This window comes from Rhinolophus sinicus, chromosome 5 (assembly GCF_057876585.1).
Source record: "Rhinolophus sinicus isolate RSI-liver-muscle chromosome 5, RSI-T2T, whole genome shotgun sequence".
In the NCBI taxonomy this organism is placed as follows: domain Eukaryota; kingdom Metazoa; phylum Chordata; class Mammalia; order Chiroptera; family Rhinolophidae; genus Rhinolophus; species Rhinolophus sinicus.
The window spans coordinates 76632090-76648845 of record NC_142505.1 but is presented as its reverse complement, the minus strand read 5'-3'; the positions used below and the strand labels follow the sequence as shown (position 1 = coordinate 76648845).

The following is a 16756-nucleotide window of genomic DNA, read 5'->3' as shown; positions in this document are numbered from 1 at the left end:
AGGGCAGACCCAAGGTGGCAACACCTCTGTCAAAGGGTCAAGACATGAACTCTGAGCCAGACAGACCTGGTTCAAGTCCTACTGCCGGTACTTCTTTGACATACAGTCTAAAGACAAGTAAACTTGCCTGTAAAATGGGAATAACAGTAGTACCTCCTGCCATACAGGCCTGATGAGATAGAATATGTGGAAAGTGCTTGCAAAATGTCTCAAGCTGTATTTGACTGTAGTTGATGGAATAGGTGGTCTGAGCTGGTGGCCTCCTCAGAGAGCCTCCAACCCATTATACAGATGGGAAAATCAAGACCCAGAGAAGTTTGTCAAACCAGGAATAAAATATAGATTTTTTCTCCCTGGAGCTACCCAACCCCTAGGTGGCAGGACTGGACCCGATATATAGGCTGGGCCGCCATCTTCTGAAGCTTCTCCATCCGTGACTCTGCTTTGACCTTGTGACTAAAGGAAACACTTCCAGGCAATTACTGCCTCTCTCAAATTATTGGTATAACTTCCCCATAGACCAGACCTTCCAGAGATGAGGCCTAAATGCTGACATGATTTATAACTTCATGCAAACCTCCCGCATTGCTCTCATAGAAAGGAGCAAGAACTTCAGACATAAATGATTAATCCATTAAATTACAAACACCCTCGACCTCCCCACAGACAAATAGCGATTCATCCCCCAAAACAATATAATCTCCCAAATCTGTTTATTACTCCAGCTTGTACTTTCGCGAATGTACCTCTTATTTAGGACATATGTATGTGCCTTGCACCTCAGAAGTGGGAAACCAAAGAGAATGGGCCTTTGTGTTACATATTCAAACATTTTCACTGGAAGGTTTTGCAAATTTAAAAAAAAAAAAAATTGAAGGTGTTTACCCAGTATATATTCACTTGAAATGATTTTTAGTGTGCAGGTTACACAAAAGAAGAGGAGAGATGGGGGCCAAAGGAAAACAGTTGGGTCTCTGCTTTGCTGCTAGCAGAAAGCTGTGTGTCTGCCCACCCCCTCCCCGGGGCGGGCAGATGTTTCCTCAGTTTCACAAAGAACATGCAGGGCTCTTTCTGACAGGCTTGTCCAGGTGGGGTTTGCAGACAGCAGGGCCTGTGCTGCCTCCCCACCCAGGTTCCCCTCAGGCTCTCCCCGTCCTGGCAGGAGCCGCAGCTTCTGCCCAGGTGGACAGGTGCTTGCTCAGAGCCTGGGCCTGGTCCACCTACTGCAGGCACAGTGCTGCCTCATCTCACACGAAGGGGACACTTTGGTCCTGGAGACAGTGAGGATGCTCCCACCCAAGTGATGACGTTGTTCTTTTGTTATTGTCACATCCTTGTGCCAGTTTTCCCCTTAGTAAATGGTGGGGTCAGGGCAAGATGCGCTTCTCAGGGGAGTTCCTTCATGCCTTGGGGTTTGCCTTCCGTGGACAAGACCCAGAGTCGCACTGGCTCCACGGTAGCCCGGGGAGGAAGGGCCAGGACTCTCCGCAGGGCCCCCTTCCATTGCTGCTGGCCTGACGTGCTCCTTCAGTCTCCTCCACACTAGCCCCTCAGAAAAAACAGGGGAGGCCTGAGCCACCGGCGCACAGGGGGCAGCACCAAAATCTCTGCCCTCATGGGACATGTCAAAGGGCGAAAAGTACTAAGGAGGAAATCTTAAAAACAGCAGGGGATAAGGAGAGTCAGATCAAAGGTGGGAATTTCAGCTAGGATGGCGAGAGAAGGCCTTGCTGAAAAGGGTCCGTTAGTGTCAGCTTGGTGGGAAAGTCAAAGATGCCTCCAAAGGACATGGTCTGAGCAACCAGAGTAGAGTGGCCATTTCCTGAGATGAGGAGAGCAGAGGACAAGGTCTGGGGGAGGAAGATCTGGAACTCGTGGGGGACGTGGCACATGTGATGGGGTGCGCAGCCTGCTGGGTGTCTAAGGTTGGAGTGGGAGGGAGAGGTTTGGCGGGAGATGTCAATTTCAGATGCCTTGTAGGGTGGGTGGTATTTAAGGTCAGTGGACCACCAAAGGAGTGAGTGAGGATAGAGAATGTCCAACAACCAACACAGCAGCATTTAGAGCGTGGCAGGTGAGAAAAATCAGCAAGGAAGACAGGAGAAGCCACTGAGACAGGAAAACGAGGAGTGTGGGGTGTGGGGGCCAGGGAGGAGGCATGGTCAGCTGTGCCACAGACTCAACAGGTCGGGGAGCATGAGGACAGAGAGCTGGCCATTGGGTCGGGGTCAGCTGGGGGGTCACTGTGAGCTGGAGAAGGGCAGTTTCAGTGGCGTGTGGGGTAAAGTCTGCCTGGAACTGGCTCAAGGGAGGATCGGGGAGAGAAGTCATAGCAATTGAATACGGTCAGCTCCTCAGGGCGTTTTTCAAGGAGAAAAATGGGATAAAGTTGGGATAAAGACAGGTGTCTTTTTTCAGGATGGAAATTAACAGCATTGTATAGACTGATTGGGAAGACCCAGTAGAAAGGGAGAACTTATGTGGGAGTGGGAGAGAAATGCTGGGGCCACGTCCTGGAGGGGACATGAAGGGGCAGACTCTAGGAAGGAGGCTGGCATGACATGAAACTCCAAACTGGGCATTTTTCTGGAGAAGGGAGAGGGCACGGCCTGCAGTGGTCTGCATTGGCAATGAGAGCCAAAAAGGACCCCTGCCCCACCTCCCAGCCCTGTGGTGAGAGAGAGAGGTGGCGGCGGGGGACAGACACACTTAAGAGGCTGAAGGAGAAGCAGTGTCATCAGGTTTCCATTTGAGTGAGAAGGAACATAGGAGAGTTTGAGGACATACAACATTCTGCTGATGGCAGAACGTGAGATCCAGGAGGCACAAAGGAAGGTTTTGGGGATGAGGGAGGCCCCAGAGGCCAAGGCTTCTTGTGGAGACTGACATGATCCTAAATAAAGGGCCTGAGGGAAAGCGTCCTCATGGTCCCCAGTTGGAGAATTGGGGCAAGTCTGGGTTGAGGGGACATCAGGAGGGGAGTACGCAGAGGTCTGAGGCCCCCTCTGCGGTCTTGCTGATGGAGAGACGGAGGCCGAGAAGGAGTGGTCTCAGCCCTCACAATGACTTTGTCTCATGGAGACCTAAAGGCCGGCAGAGGGTTCCTCTAGCACTGACCGTGTGAGCAGTCTTTTAAGCCCTGCCCTAGAGGCCTATATGTCTTGCATTTAGTAGATGTCATTTTTTTTTCAAGTGAATCACTCATCCTATACCCTTGACTTTCAGTCAGGTGTCACAGGGTTCTAGAACAGTGCCACGCATGCAGTTCAAAGCTAGGCGTGAATTGGTCTGCAAGAGTTTCCAAGCCCACTGACTCAGGGTCTCGCCTGGAACCTGAGAGGTGGAATCAAAGCTTCCAGCCCCATCACACACCTCCAGGACCAGACATTGTGGGAGCAGGCCCAGCCCTGTTTCAGCAAGGCCCCCCTCCCCAGAGGGTGCAGAACATGCTCAAGTTTGAAAACATCGTGGGTCCACAGGATTTCTATCAAAGGTCAGGTGGCAAAAGCCAGTCTTTAAGGCTGGTGCTGACCACTGGCCATCTCACTGAGGAGGCCACTCCACACATCACCCGTCTAGAGTTCCCTGTTCACCAACCTGCCACCAATAAAGGAACAGGAACTGCAGGCGTAAGGAAGGTAAGTAGCTCCTTTATGAGACAGAGAGAGTGTTTCCTACTCTATTCTGATAAGTCTCCCCAGGCCCTCAAAGACCCCTTTGATGATCATTGTTGATCACACTTACGATTCATTGTTCAATCACCTTCCCCCAGAGAGAAAGCTCCATGAGGGCAAGGACTGGGCCTGTCTTTGTCACTGCTCTGTCCATGAGGCCTGACACAGTTGGCACTTGATAGATGTTGGCTGCACAATGTTGAATTGACAGCTGTGTAAAATCAATCAAGACCATTAACATGGTGCCAGATTCAGAGACGGCAATTCCCTCAGTTCTTCCCTCTCCCCCCTTCCCCACCTCTCCCCACTTTGCAGCATTTGGTATTGTAATACTTTGTAATATCCAGTATGGCAAAATGAGAGTCATCACTCATTTTTCACAGTTTCCTCAGTTCTTGTACACTTTTTTCTTCTAGATAAATTTTAGAATTGTTTTGTCAAGACCCTACCAATTAATTTTAATTGGAATTAAATGAAATGGATGCCTTAATTTGTAGTATCTTGTGTCTTAACGGTAAGTCTTCCTTTCCAAGAATGTATCTCCCCAATTATTCAAGTCTCTGTGTATGCCTTCAGTGAGATTTTTAGTTTTCTTCATTTAGGTCCACTGGATTTTTTGACTGGTCGCTGCTGGTATATAAGCAAGCAATTCATTTTGTATGTTTTGCTACTGACCCCTGTACTCACTTATTGACCCTAACTACTTCTTGATTCATTATCTGGAGCATATCCAGGTAAAATATCATTTTTCTCCATCTTTTTAATATTTGTACCTCTTATGCCTTGCCTTCCATGGACAGACAATAACACCCAGCATAATGTTGAGAGTCTGATACGCCTCCCTTCCTTTTTCCTTTACTTCCTGACTTAATGTTTCACTCTTCTGAAAAGAACAGTGAAACACTGTTTCTTCTTTTTATAGAGATATTCTTCACTGTAGGAAGGAAATATTATTCTGTTCCTATTTTATTGAGGTTTATTCCCCGGCCCCCAAGAAATGGATTTTGAATCTCTTTCAAAGGCCCTTTCAGTGTCTAGCAAGGGAATCAAATGTTTCTTTTTTGACAGCCTTTGACTTTGGACCTGATTAATTATAGATTTCCTAATAGTCTGCCATTGAAACATGTTCTACTTGGTCACAGTAGGTCCTTTAAATACCATGATAGATTCAACTTGGTAATATTTTACTTAGGATTTTGGTATATCTAGTCCTAAGTCAGTTAGGTCTGTGGTCGTGCTTCGGGCTCTCTCTGGCAGCAGGTTTTGGTGTCTGGGTTATATCAGCTTCATGATGGTATCTGGACCATCCTCTCTCTTGTAATGCTCTAGGAATTATCCATTCCTTAAACGCACAAAAGAATTTCCTATGAAACAAGTCAGGGTGCCTTTTGAGTTAGTAGTCTTTACTTTTTAGCAGCTTTGTTGAGGTATAATTGACATACCAAAATTGCACATATTGAATGCATCCAATTTGACGAGTTTGGGTTCATGCATACACCCATGGAACCATCACCACAATCAAGGTAATCGATGTCTCCATCACCTGTTTTTCTTGTTTGTTTGTGGTAAGAACACTTAACATGAGAGCCACCCTCTTAATGTATTTTTAAATGCCCAGTACAGCATTGTTGTACTATAGGACTGACTATAGGAGGTTGTACAGCAAATCTCGAAAGCTTATTCCTCCTGTGTAACTGAAAAGTAGTGCTGCGTGATTCCACGCCGATACTTCAAAGTTTCCTTTCAAGTGATCCATTTCATTGAGATTTTCACGTTTATTACCTATCGTTGAATATAGTATTCTCATATTTTTAATTTCCTCTGTGTTCTTTCTCTATTTTTTTCATTGACCAAACTTGCCAGATATTTGACTATTTTATTGATTTTTTTTTTTTTTACAAACTGCCAAGTCTTAGATTTATGTATCAGTGCTACTCTTTTTTTAGCTAATTGATTCATGCATTTCTGCTTCTATCACTATTGATTCTTCCCTCAGCTTCTCTAGGTTTACTTTGTGGTTGCTAGGCAGGCTTGTGTAAATAAATGGTGATCTTGCAAGAGCCCAAGTTCATTGACTCTCAGGTCCTGGCCACCCATGTCCCAGGACCCTGGGTGCCCTACCACCTTCTCCAACTCCCCACCAGGCCCGTGCTCCTAGGTATCCCCAAGTTCTAGCTCTGTGCTCTTGAATTGAATTACAGCCTACTGACCAAAACCCTGCCACGCATTCAACTTGAACCCCTTTGCTCCCTCTACCACATTCAGAGGGTAGGGCAGTTTCCTAGATACGTTTCTATTTCTTTCCTCTTTGAACTGAGGGGCATCAGAGAAGGGAGATCTGCTTCTGTGTTCCAAGCAGCCCTCCAGGTAGCCTTAGCTAGTCCCCATTTACCGCCTCCAACCGCAGCGGCCTGATCTGTGACAGGGCCCTTCTGACACACCCTGGAACCCTCCCCCAGAACTGCAAACATAGAGAAACTAGGGAAACCACTGGGGTTTTACTGTTGTTGGGTTTCTGTGTGTCATAGGGTGCTTCCGAGCTCATGTTACAGAAACAGCTCTGGGCCATTCTGAGGGTGGGTTCATGCCCTTTGCCAGTTGTCCATTTGGCTTTCTCCTTGGCCCCCCAACTTTACCCCATAAGTCTGTTACTGAGCAAGGGGTGCCTGACTCACATAGGAACCAATATGGTACTAGCTTTTGAGAAAAGAAAAGGCTTTTATTGCTAAGTCAACCCATAAGGAGACAGGAAATAAGGTTCAAATGTATCTCCCCATCAAGGGTTTGGTGTTACATTTAAAGGAAGAAGCAGGGGAAGTTGTGCATGTTCTGTAGTGTCACATTATTGTAACATAATAAGAGCTTAGCACACATACGCTAGGGGATCGCAGCTTTTCATGCATTGCACCTTTGAATTGGGGTGGGGGGTGTGGTATGTAGTCTGCAGGGGATTTTGACCTGGTGACATTGAGAGGTTGTTCTAGGGTGAATTCTTTCTCTAGTACACGTGTCCAACTAGCTGACTGTATGATCTGCAGCCTTGTTCTGTTATCTCTGAAAAACAACGTAATGTCTCGTTAGGAACAGAACAGGGCCAGTGTAGACAGGTCAGCCAGAGGAAAGACGAAACTCAGACTGAGTTGATCAGATTATTAGCAGCCTCCTGAGTTCCGATAGGAGATGCAGAGCCTGTTGTTTCTCACAAGGAGACGGCACGGTTTGTCCTCGGCCCACCCAAACACAGATCACTAGAAACCTTGCTCGGGTTCCAAGATCAACACCACTGCCTCCTTCTACATAAGCATCAATTTGTTCTACAAGTCTGGTCCCAGGAAGTCTTCTCTCTGCTAAAGGACTGGAATGCTTTCTTTCACCAACAGTAGGAGCTTTCAGGTAAATAGTTGCCCACTTCAGGAAGGATCCATCTCCCACCTCCAAAAGCAGTGTGATGTTTTTGTTTGGTTTAGTTTAATATCCTGGTGCTTTTACATAAGCTCTCACGAACCCTTTTTGGAAGTGTGTGCAGTGAAATGTGTGACTACGGAAGAGCCCTCAATTCCACTGAAAATTGTAATTATTTTCTTTCCTCAGCCCAGAGCTCGGGGTAGGAGGGAAGGTCCTCCAGACAATCCTGACTTCTCCAGGTACCTCCCCACAGACAGCCAAGGTGAGAGAGGCCTGCATTCTGCAGAGGGTGACACCTTACCCACCCATGCTCATCTGATGAGTGGGCCAGGTGCCATCCCCAGGCCATGGCTGAGTCAGGAGCCGGGAGGGCACACTTGCCTTTCACTAGTGTTCCAGGGGCTGACAAGTGGAGAAATAAAAATGACCCACTGGAAAATCAATGGTCTTCCCTGGAGTGGTGATGTAATGAGTGGCCCTGCCAGTCAGTGCCCATAAGTGCTTTGTGAAGCACTTCCTGCAAGAAATTAAGCCCCTGTCCAATGGCTTTCCGATAACAGAAATAATGTATCTGAATTTTATTCATTCAGAAATAAATGTCAGTGGCCGTTGCTCTTTACACGTAGCAGCTGAACCGCATTAAATATTTGGATGTCTTTCTGATCATATTTAGAATAATGATGAGAGCCATGAATTACAGGGTACACAGCCTGACATGTTTATTGCCTGCAATCCATTTTATAGCTTTCTTTTAGGGCTTGAGTTGCTGAATAGGATGATTATAAGCTGGTTGCAAAGAGAAGTCCAGAGTTGCCTCTCGGTTCACCTCTGTGGAGCAGGGTTTCAGGGCTGGACCACAGGCCCGAGGCCAAGTGAGGGCCTTCTCTTACCAGCGCTGACTCTCACCCGCAGTGCCACCTGTCATCCGCGTCTATCCCGAGACACAGGCCCAGGAGCCGGGGGTGGCGGCCAGTCTGAGATGCCACGCAGAGGGCATTCCTATGCCCAGAATCACTTGGCTGAAAAATGGCATGGATGTCTCAACCCAGATGTCTAAACAGCTCTCCCTGTTAGGTAAGAACCACCCTCAGTGTTTCTGTGCTATTCCCATCAAGTTCAAGCTGACACTCTCCCTAGGAATGGAGATGAGAGACGTGATTTGTTTCTAAGTCAGGCATGTTGGGAGTGAACAAATGTCTCCACAAATTTTCCTGCTATCTGGGTTCCCCCAGGTCTTGCAGCTCTCGGAGAGCAATAATGAGAAGCTGCCCATCAGCTCCCAGGTTCATTTCAGCTGTGCTGGCCCTTTCTGGGCCTGTATCAGGGATGTTGGCTGCCCCCACCCCAGCTTAAAGGCTGGCTTTATAACACCAACACTCTCAGTAGCCCTGTGAGGAGAATGTGGGTGGGGGTCTCGCTGAGCAGGCCACCCTGAGCATTGCCCTTTCTGCAGCCAGTGGGAATGAACTTCACATCGGCAGCGTCCGGTATGAAGACACAGGGGCATACACCTGCATTGCCAAAAACGAAGTGGGCGTGGACGAAGATATCTCCTCACTCTTCATTGAAGACTCCGCTAGAAAGACCCGTGAGTGCACTCTTGCCTTTGAGCTCCTCCCTGAGCTGGTTGGGGTGTATGGGAGTAGGGGGTAGGGAGGGAACTAACTGGCCAGGGCCAAAGCCACCAACCATGAGCCACTGAAGATGGGCTAACACCCATATTCTCTGTGCTCAAAGCTGAGGACAGAGGGCACCAGAGGGGAGCAGACCTTCCCTGGCAACCTAGACGCATCTAGGAACCCAGACAGGGAAATTCTCTGGACAGCAGACAGACAGCCCAGGACCACAAGGAAGCTCGCATGTCCTGGCCTCAGTTCTGCCTCCTACTTGCTGAATGACTGAGACTTCTACCCTCTTCTACAAAATCCCTCATCCTGTCCACCCCCAGGGGCTGCTGCCCCACTGTGGCCCTGGAGCGGCCTGCACACACACACCTTTACTCCACAGACGGTAGCCCACCCGCGTGTTAAGGGTGCTCTCCCAAGTGGGTCTGCTGGTGTGATTTCAAGGACATGGCCATTGGACAAGGTCTCTTACCCTTCGTCAAAGACTCCAAGCTGAGTCTTCATCATCTGAATCTTTATCAGAAGTATTTCAGATGGTCTCGCTGAGGAGAATCCTAGCTGAAAATGAGAGTTCTCCTGGAAGCAACTCAGGAGGTCCAGGAAGATGCTGCTCCCTCTTTATCATCCTTGGAAGAAGAGGATCCATTAGCTTCTGTGATCCTGGGACCTGGTTGCAAAGATTCATGAGGAACTGAAAGGGTCCCCTGGCCTGGAAGCCTTTGTCCTGTCCCGAATCCCCCCAGTATGACTGCAGGGGCAGTGAGCGGGGCCAACTCGTGTGTGATGGACTAGATAGCAGCATGTTCCTGAATCACTGCAGTGAAGGTTCTCACGCTGCTTTCTTCTTCTTTTCCTTCTCTCAATCATGCTCCCGCTTTCCTGAATCTCTGCTGCTGCAGTTGCAAACATTCTCTGGCGAGAGGAAGGTACCAAGCTGACATGTTCTATAGTGTGCCTGTGATTGCGGGTGTTTGCGGTTGTATAATGGGCCATCTTTCCAGAAGCCGCCATCAGCTTTTCCAGACACCAAGCAGTCCCCACAAATGGGGTCCATGTGCCAAATCAGATGGGAGGGGGGAGGTCAATGTCAAACTCAAGTGGCACACAGAGAAGCAGTTTTAAAACCTACTAGTGTCTTTAATGGACGCTGGTCCATTAGGATTTAAAACTGGAAAGTTTCCATTTAAAGCTAATTGAAACCTCCCCTGAAGGAAACCAGTGGGCATGGGTTCCCGGTCAGATCTGCGCCTTAATTTTTTTTCCAGTAGCTGATACTGGTCTTGGGGTTTAGCGTGTACTCGTAGTGGGAGGAAATGCTGAAGAAAAAAAGCTGCCTTGATTTCTGTAAATGTATGTTTACATACATATTTTTAAATGAATGCTTTATTTAATTTGTAGTTAGCGAACAATCTTTAGACATTAGGTTGGCCCATACAAATTGCCATTTTTGTACAGCAAGAAATGGCCTAATATGGACAATTTCAGATGGTTCCAAGCATAGCAGGCACGTGTGGGAGCAGGTTAGAGAACCTGGGTCACTGCTTGGGGTGCTGTGCACGTGGAGGACCCCAGCCCTGACTCTGAACCCCTCCCGCAGAGCAGAGTCCAATTCCCCGTAAGGTAACTTCTCCAGTTCAGTGGGCGGGGTGGGCATGAGAAGCAGCGAGAAAGCACTATGTGATTTCAGGGCTAAGCACAAAATCACCCCTTTGAAAACCAGCGTACTTCCTGTCTCATTTTGGCTGAAGAACATCGCATGGTGTTACCTACACCCTAGCATGTGCATGCAGACACACACTCAGGACAATTTCCTGAATGTCAGGTACCAAAGCTTACACAGGAAGTCTGGGGGCAAGAAAAAGGCCGAGCCCAGAAAGTGCAGCATTGCTGCCAATAGGCTTTAGGGACCCTTGGAAGAGCAAGTCGCAGTGGCAGTCACTACTCATGGACAGTTGTCCCTTCATGTTGCCTGACGCTAGTTCCTAGGCCACAATGCACACAGAGAGCTTTCGCTCTGTGTCTTTAAGAGGTGATGTTTTTCTAAGGTGAGGTACTGCAAAGGGACTCAAGTTTCAAAAATGGAGACCTGCAAAGGATGCAGGAGGCCCTGGGGTGTGTGAAATGCAGCCACAGAGGCCCACTTAAGGCCCACAGCTGCCTTAGGGCTGGCGGAGCTGCACTAATATTAGACAAGCCAGCAGCAAACCAATCCCATCAGGCTTGGGCAGCCCGCTGGAGACAGGGAGACGCAGAAACAAAAACAAAGGAGATGGCAAGCCACAGGGCACTGTCAAATCTCACTAGGAGAAATGAAATGATGAGAGTACCCAAAAGCAAGGAGAGCTCCTTCATGCCCCTTTAGGATGTAGAAGCTAAACTCAGAACCCTCCAGGGGGCTGGACCGTGAGGCTGGGTTTCCTGTGAAGTCAATTGTTTGTTGAACGAGTATTTGTTTAGCCTCACGTTCCATTGCCAACTGTGAGCAAGTCACTGTTCAGCCTGAACTGTAGCTACAGTGGCAAACCCCATGGAGATTCTATTATGCTTTCAATCTTGTGTTGGTCCTTCCAGCCATCGGTTTTCCGAGAAGCCCTAGGAGGCTGTTCCTGGGGTCTGTGGTTGTGTAAGAATTTTGACCCCCGGGGGCCCCTAGGTTCAAGTGAGAAGTTTGCCAAGTGAGAAAGTACAGAAGAGAAGGTCCTGCTGAGGGCTGAGACGAGGCACTCATGGGAGGCTTCATCTGGCTCTGAGGAACAGGCTGCCCAGCATCCAGGATTCCCCATTGGGAGCTGTGCATTTACTCCCAGGCGGGACCAGCTTCTAAGAGGCTGGGGTCAAGCTGTTCGCAGTGGCAGGACCCTTCCTGCCTGGAGCCCCTCTCAGCACAGAATCACAAGCATTGGAGGCTGTGACATGGAGTCAGGGGCCTCTGTCCACACCAGGAGGCACACACACTGGTGTCGTCTCCACGGCCCGAGGTCCAGAAAACTGCCTGCAGGGTCATTGGCAGCAAGTGTAATGGTGATTCCTATTTGCGTGTCTTACTGTTTTCTAACTCACTAAAAATGTACCCAGATGGTCAAATAAGTCAATACACTGGTTTTCTCAGCGTGGTAGAAAAAAGTTTTCTGTATATTTGATTTTCTTAAAATTTATGGAAATCGTTTTACTCTCTACCTTCAAGAGAAATGAAGGGACAGGGAGAAAGCAGGAGGGAGAACTCAAACCTTACCCATCTTGCGTCAGGTTTGTTTATGGAGCAGCAGGGTGAGGGGACAGAGCCCAGAACCAGGACTCAGGTCTAACCCCAGCTCTGCCACAATGGCCCCTCCCTTCCTTGGACCTCAGTTTCTTTGTCTTTAAAATAAGGAGGCTGAACTAGCTGGTCCCCAAGGTCTTTTCTCCCCAGATGGGCCCAGCCCTGAGTGGGGGTCGGGGCAGGCAGGTGATCATGACCAGGCTGTGGGCTCTGTCACCTGGCATGGGCTGCCACGGCAGAGGTGAGAGCCAGCTGTCTTGAAGGAAGGGTTTGCCAGCACAGACAGGCCAGGACTAAGTTTGGACAAAGGAGCACCAGCCACAGCTGTCTTAAGACCTCACATTCCCAGAAGTGGGCACCGCACCTAAATGTGTGTAAAATAAGAGCCTTTGCTTTCTAGGCATCATCTGATCCATTATTTTAGATAACAAATGACCAAGGGAGGCTTGTCCTTTCACAACAGGAGAGATCAAATGTATGTCAAAGTCAAGGCTGTAGTTTATTTGAAAATATGTGTTGGTGGCCAGCCCTGGATGACTGGGGGCAGATGTGTGTGTCTGGGAGGATGGCCTGGCAACTGCCGAGTCCTCAATGTGCAGGACTGACTGACAGCCCTCAGGGCACTGTCTCCCCACACTCCCCACGCACCACCAGCTCATCTCACCTCGCCCCACCTTCACCAGGACTTGCATTTCATGCCTGTACCAGCTGCATCCAAACTGCAGGTTTCATGTGTGTCCAGTGTGGCACGGGACCCCCTCTGGGGCCAGCTGCTCGGAGGGGCGTGACCATGGCTGTGTTTGCTCTTCCAAGGCCTCAGTGTGGGGAACATGTTCTATGTCTTCTCCGACGATGGCATCATCATCCTGCACCCCGTGGACTGTGAGATCCAGAGGCACCTCAAACCCACTGAGAAGATCTTCATGAGCTACGTAAGTTTCTGTGCCAGGGCACTTCCCCATCACACCAGACAGAAACCTAAAAGTCAGTCTTTCACCCTGTGTGCCATTTGATTCTTAAATTCCATCTACTATATGAGGTCTGAAATTAAGTTCGTGAACTGGTTGCAACAATGTCGCTAACCTTTTTTGACATCAGAGGGATTATTCATTATGAATTTGCACCAACTGGACAAACAGTTGACCAAGTTCACTATTTGGAAGTGCTGAAAAGGCTGCGTGAAAAAGTTACACGACCTGAACTTTTCACCAACAATTCATGGCTCTTGCATCACGACAATGCACCAGCTCACACGGCACTGTCTGTGAGGGAGTTTTTAGCCAGTAAACAAGTAACTGTATTGGAACATCCTCCCTACTCTCCTGATCTGGCCCCTTGTGACATCTTTCTTTACCTGAACATAAAGGAAATATTGAAAGGAAGACATTTTGATAGCATTAAGGACATCAAAGATAGTACAATGACAGCTCTGATGCCCATTCCAGAAAGAGTTCCAAAATTGCTTTGAAGGGTGGACTAGGCGCTGGTGTCGGTGCATAGCTTCCCAAGGGGAGTACTTCAAAGGTGACTGTAGTCATATTCAGCAATGAGGTATATGTAGCACTTTTTCTAGGATGATTTCTCCAACTTAATTGTCCGACCTCATATGTGCTCTGGCTTCAAGTTTGTCCCAAGGCCAAGAAAGGAACATATGAGAGTTTGTACTCTCATTCCTTCCTCCAGCAGCCACTTCCATGCACTGAGCCTGAGGTGAGGCTCAGGACATACAGATGGATTCTGGCCTCCCCAAGTTCATAGGTGGTAGAGGAGACACCAAGTGAACAAACAGCCACCCAATAGGTGCTGTTAGAAGGATGTACAAGGTGCCCTGGGACATCAAGAGAGACCTCTCCAGACCTGGGGAAGACGAAGTCAGAGAAGGCTCCCGGGACGGGCAATGCCTGGTTCAGTTTTAAAGACCAAGTAGGAATTGGTGATGGGTTTTTAGGGGAACTGTCCTGAACATGGTGAACAGAGACACAAAACATGTCCTGTGCATAGAACCAAAGATACTCTGTATGCCCAGATGGAAGAGTGGGTGTGGGGAGGGCCTAAGACGAGGACACCATAGGTAAGGGTCCAGGCTGAGGAGTTCTGATGGTACCCTGAAGCTCTGGGAACCCCTGAAGGCTGAAGGATGGCCATGACCATGTTGCTCTAGAGCATGTGCCAGACCTCAGTGAGAGCAGTGGTCAGAAGGCTGCCCTAGAAGCACAGAGGTGCCTCTAGAGGCTGTTGAAATTATCCAGGCGAGATGGTGGTGTCCTGGTTAAGCCAGTGGGAATGGTGAGGACTGAGTAGATTTTAAAGCTATTCACAGGTGAAAGCTACCCACAGAGAACCTGAGAGTAAGCCAAGACACAGTTAACCCAGAGACTTGTGAGGAGGAGGAGGGTGCCCTTCACATGGGGGGACAGAGAGAGACATTCTCTACCACTCTACTACCACGCTTGTCCCTCTTCTCAGGACTGGGTGCTAGAGGCCCAAGACACAGGACAGATGGGCTCCCGTCAAGCAGATGAGGCTGGCCCCTGCTGTGCTGAGTTTGAGGTGTCCATGGGACACATGCACAGAAACATCCAGAAGGCAGTGGGGGAAATGGCAATGGTGAGCGGGAGAGGCCTGGGCTCGCTGGCAGGCAAGAGAAGTAGCTGTAAGGGAGCCTGGAGAACATGGGTCACAGAACCCAAGGAAGGCCAAGTTTACAAAACGGAAGGGGTGCTCAACCAGTTGATAGAGGAGGCGAGCTTAGAAGTCCTTGGTGACCCTCAGGGAACTCGGGGAGAGAGCACAAAACACGTGAATGCCTGGAGTGTCAGAGGTGCTATGAACAAAATACGAGGCCAGGTGGAAAGTGGCAGCTTGACGTGCAGTGGGCAGAGGCAAAAGAGATGATTGCTGGTAGCCGATCGGGAAAGCCCTTGCAGCCCTCAAGACCTAGCTGTCAGGAAGCGGCCCCCAGGGCTGCACTTCCTCACCCTACCCCACCCCACCCCACCCTGGGACTCTGTCCCTCTGGTATCCCACTTGGCTTTGCATTGCTGGTTTCTTGCATGAGGTCTGATCTCTTCTACTAATCCCTAGCGACTTGAAGGGAGAACTATAGCATGAATCCAAGAGTCATGTGAAAGCCCCTACATGCCCTCTCCTTAAGGACATACAGTGAATGAACAGAAGTGACGGGCTTGGAGCCCATGGCAGAAGTGGGCTTGTCCCAGGCAAGTCCCTAAAACAAGTTTGCTGCATTGTTGTGCTGGCTGTTGGTGTATCTCAGGCTATTGCGTCTCTTACATTTGTAGCTTGGGAGCAGCTGTTTTCCAGGCTATTTCATTTGAATTAATTTTAAAGTGTTACCTCTGATGAATTTTCCCTCCATATAATAGAAACAATCTAGAAAGAATTGTCCCAGTTCATTTCTAGCTGTTAGGTTTGAGTAACTGCACCCCATCACATTGGCTCTAATTTTCATATATATTTGCAATATCCTAATCTGTCATTTGGGAGAAATCCCTCAAATCCTAACCAGGAAATTTTCCTAAGAAACTAAAACAAGATATAGTAAGAGACGTCCTACAGTGTAGCAGGCAACACAAGACCATGGTGAGATATGGGACAATTCCACACAGTTTTCTCATCTAGAAAATGTCCAAACACTCCCACAGGAGGGTTACCATGGAACAACCCTCTTTCTAAAGTGCTGGGTGAGTAGGAGGTTGGTGCATCTTCTCTTGGCCGCTCTCCTGGGTTGGATGTCTACTTTGCCCAGTGGGAAGCAGCATGATTAATGGATTAAGGGCAAAGGCTTCAGAGGCAGGCTGACCTGGGTTCAGATCCCACCTCTGTCACTCAGCAGGTGGTGGCGAAAAGTTACTTAACCTCTCTAAGCCTGTTTTCTCATATGTAAATTGGGGTTATTATGAGGATGAAATGTGATGACAGAGAGTGGCAGGGGTAAAGGAGAAAGACCTGTCTTAAAGCTATTGTAGCCATTTAGGAAAGAAGTGGGGTAGAAATGGAAAGTAGATGAATTCATAGATTTAGGAGGAGTCTTGATAGCCCTCAAGGACAAGTTTGTGGTGAGTCGTACAGGAGAAGAAAGAATCAGAGATGGTCATGCTTTGGACTTGGATGGCCAGATGGTAATGAGGACCCAGAGGGAGGAGAGGAATAGTTCAGTTGTGAAGGTCAAGTGTGAGGCGGCCATAAGAGAACCATGTGGAGAAAGTGGTTCTGAGCTACAGACATAGATCCAGGAGCCAGCTGCACAGGGATGTTGGCTAAAGCCAGATGAAGTTAGCCAATTCATCAAGGGGATGTGTGAGTGATTTGAGAGGGGCACGTAGAACAGAACCCTGGGGGCCATCGCAGTTAACAGGCAGACCAAGGGGAACCACAGAGTTGGGCCAGAGTCATGAGGAAAAATATGAGAATGTGCATCATGGGAGACAAGGGAAAAGAAGGCTCCCCTTTGCACTCATTTATTCATTCAGCAAATATATTTTAAGTACCCACTGTGTGCTGGGCACTGTACTACCATGTTCCCCTGAAAATACGACCTAACTGGAAAATAAGCCCTAGCATGATTTCTCAGGATGACATCCCTTGAGCATAAGTCCGAATGCGTCTTTTGGAGCAAAAATTAATATCGTGTTTCCCCAAAAATAAGACCTAGCTGAACCATCAGCTGTAATGCGTCTTTTGGAGCAAAAATTGATATAAGACCCGACATTATATTATTATTATATATTATACTTATTATATATATTATATATGATTATTATAAGACCCGGTCT

The 16756-nt window shown here is 48.4% G+C and overlaps 1 protein-coding gene across 2 annotated transcripts in view; it reads left to right on the top strand.

Moving 5' to 3' along the window:
- Positions 1 to 16756, top strand: part of FSTL4 (follistatin like 4) — a 365854-nt gene that overhangs the window by 331490 nt on the left and 17608 nt on the right. Inside the window, exons 9-12 of one of the 2 annotated variants that reach the window (XM_074313508.2) lie at positions 7992 to 8153; positions 8533 to 8667; positions 9604 to 9630; positions 12777 to 12895. In XM_074313508.2, the coding sequence (XP_074169609.2) occupies positions 7992 to 8153; positions 8533 to 8667; positions 9604 to 9630; positions 12777 to 12895 (443 nt within the window). The remainder of the gene's footprint in view (positions 1 to 7991; positions 8154 to 8532; positions 8668 to 9603; positions 9631 to 12776; positions 12896 to 16756) is intronic. The other variant, XM_074313507.2, reaches the window with a different exon arrangement.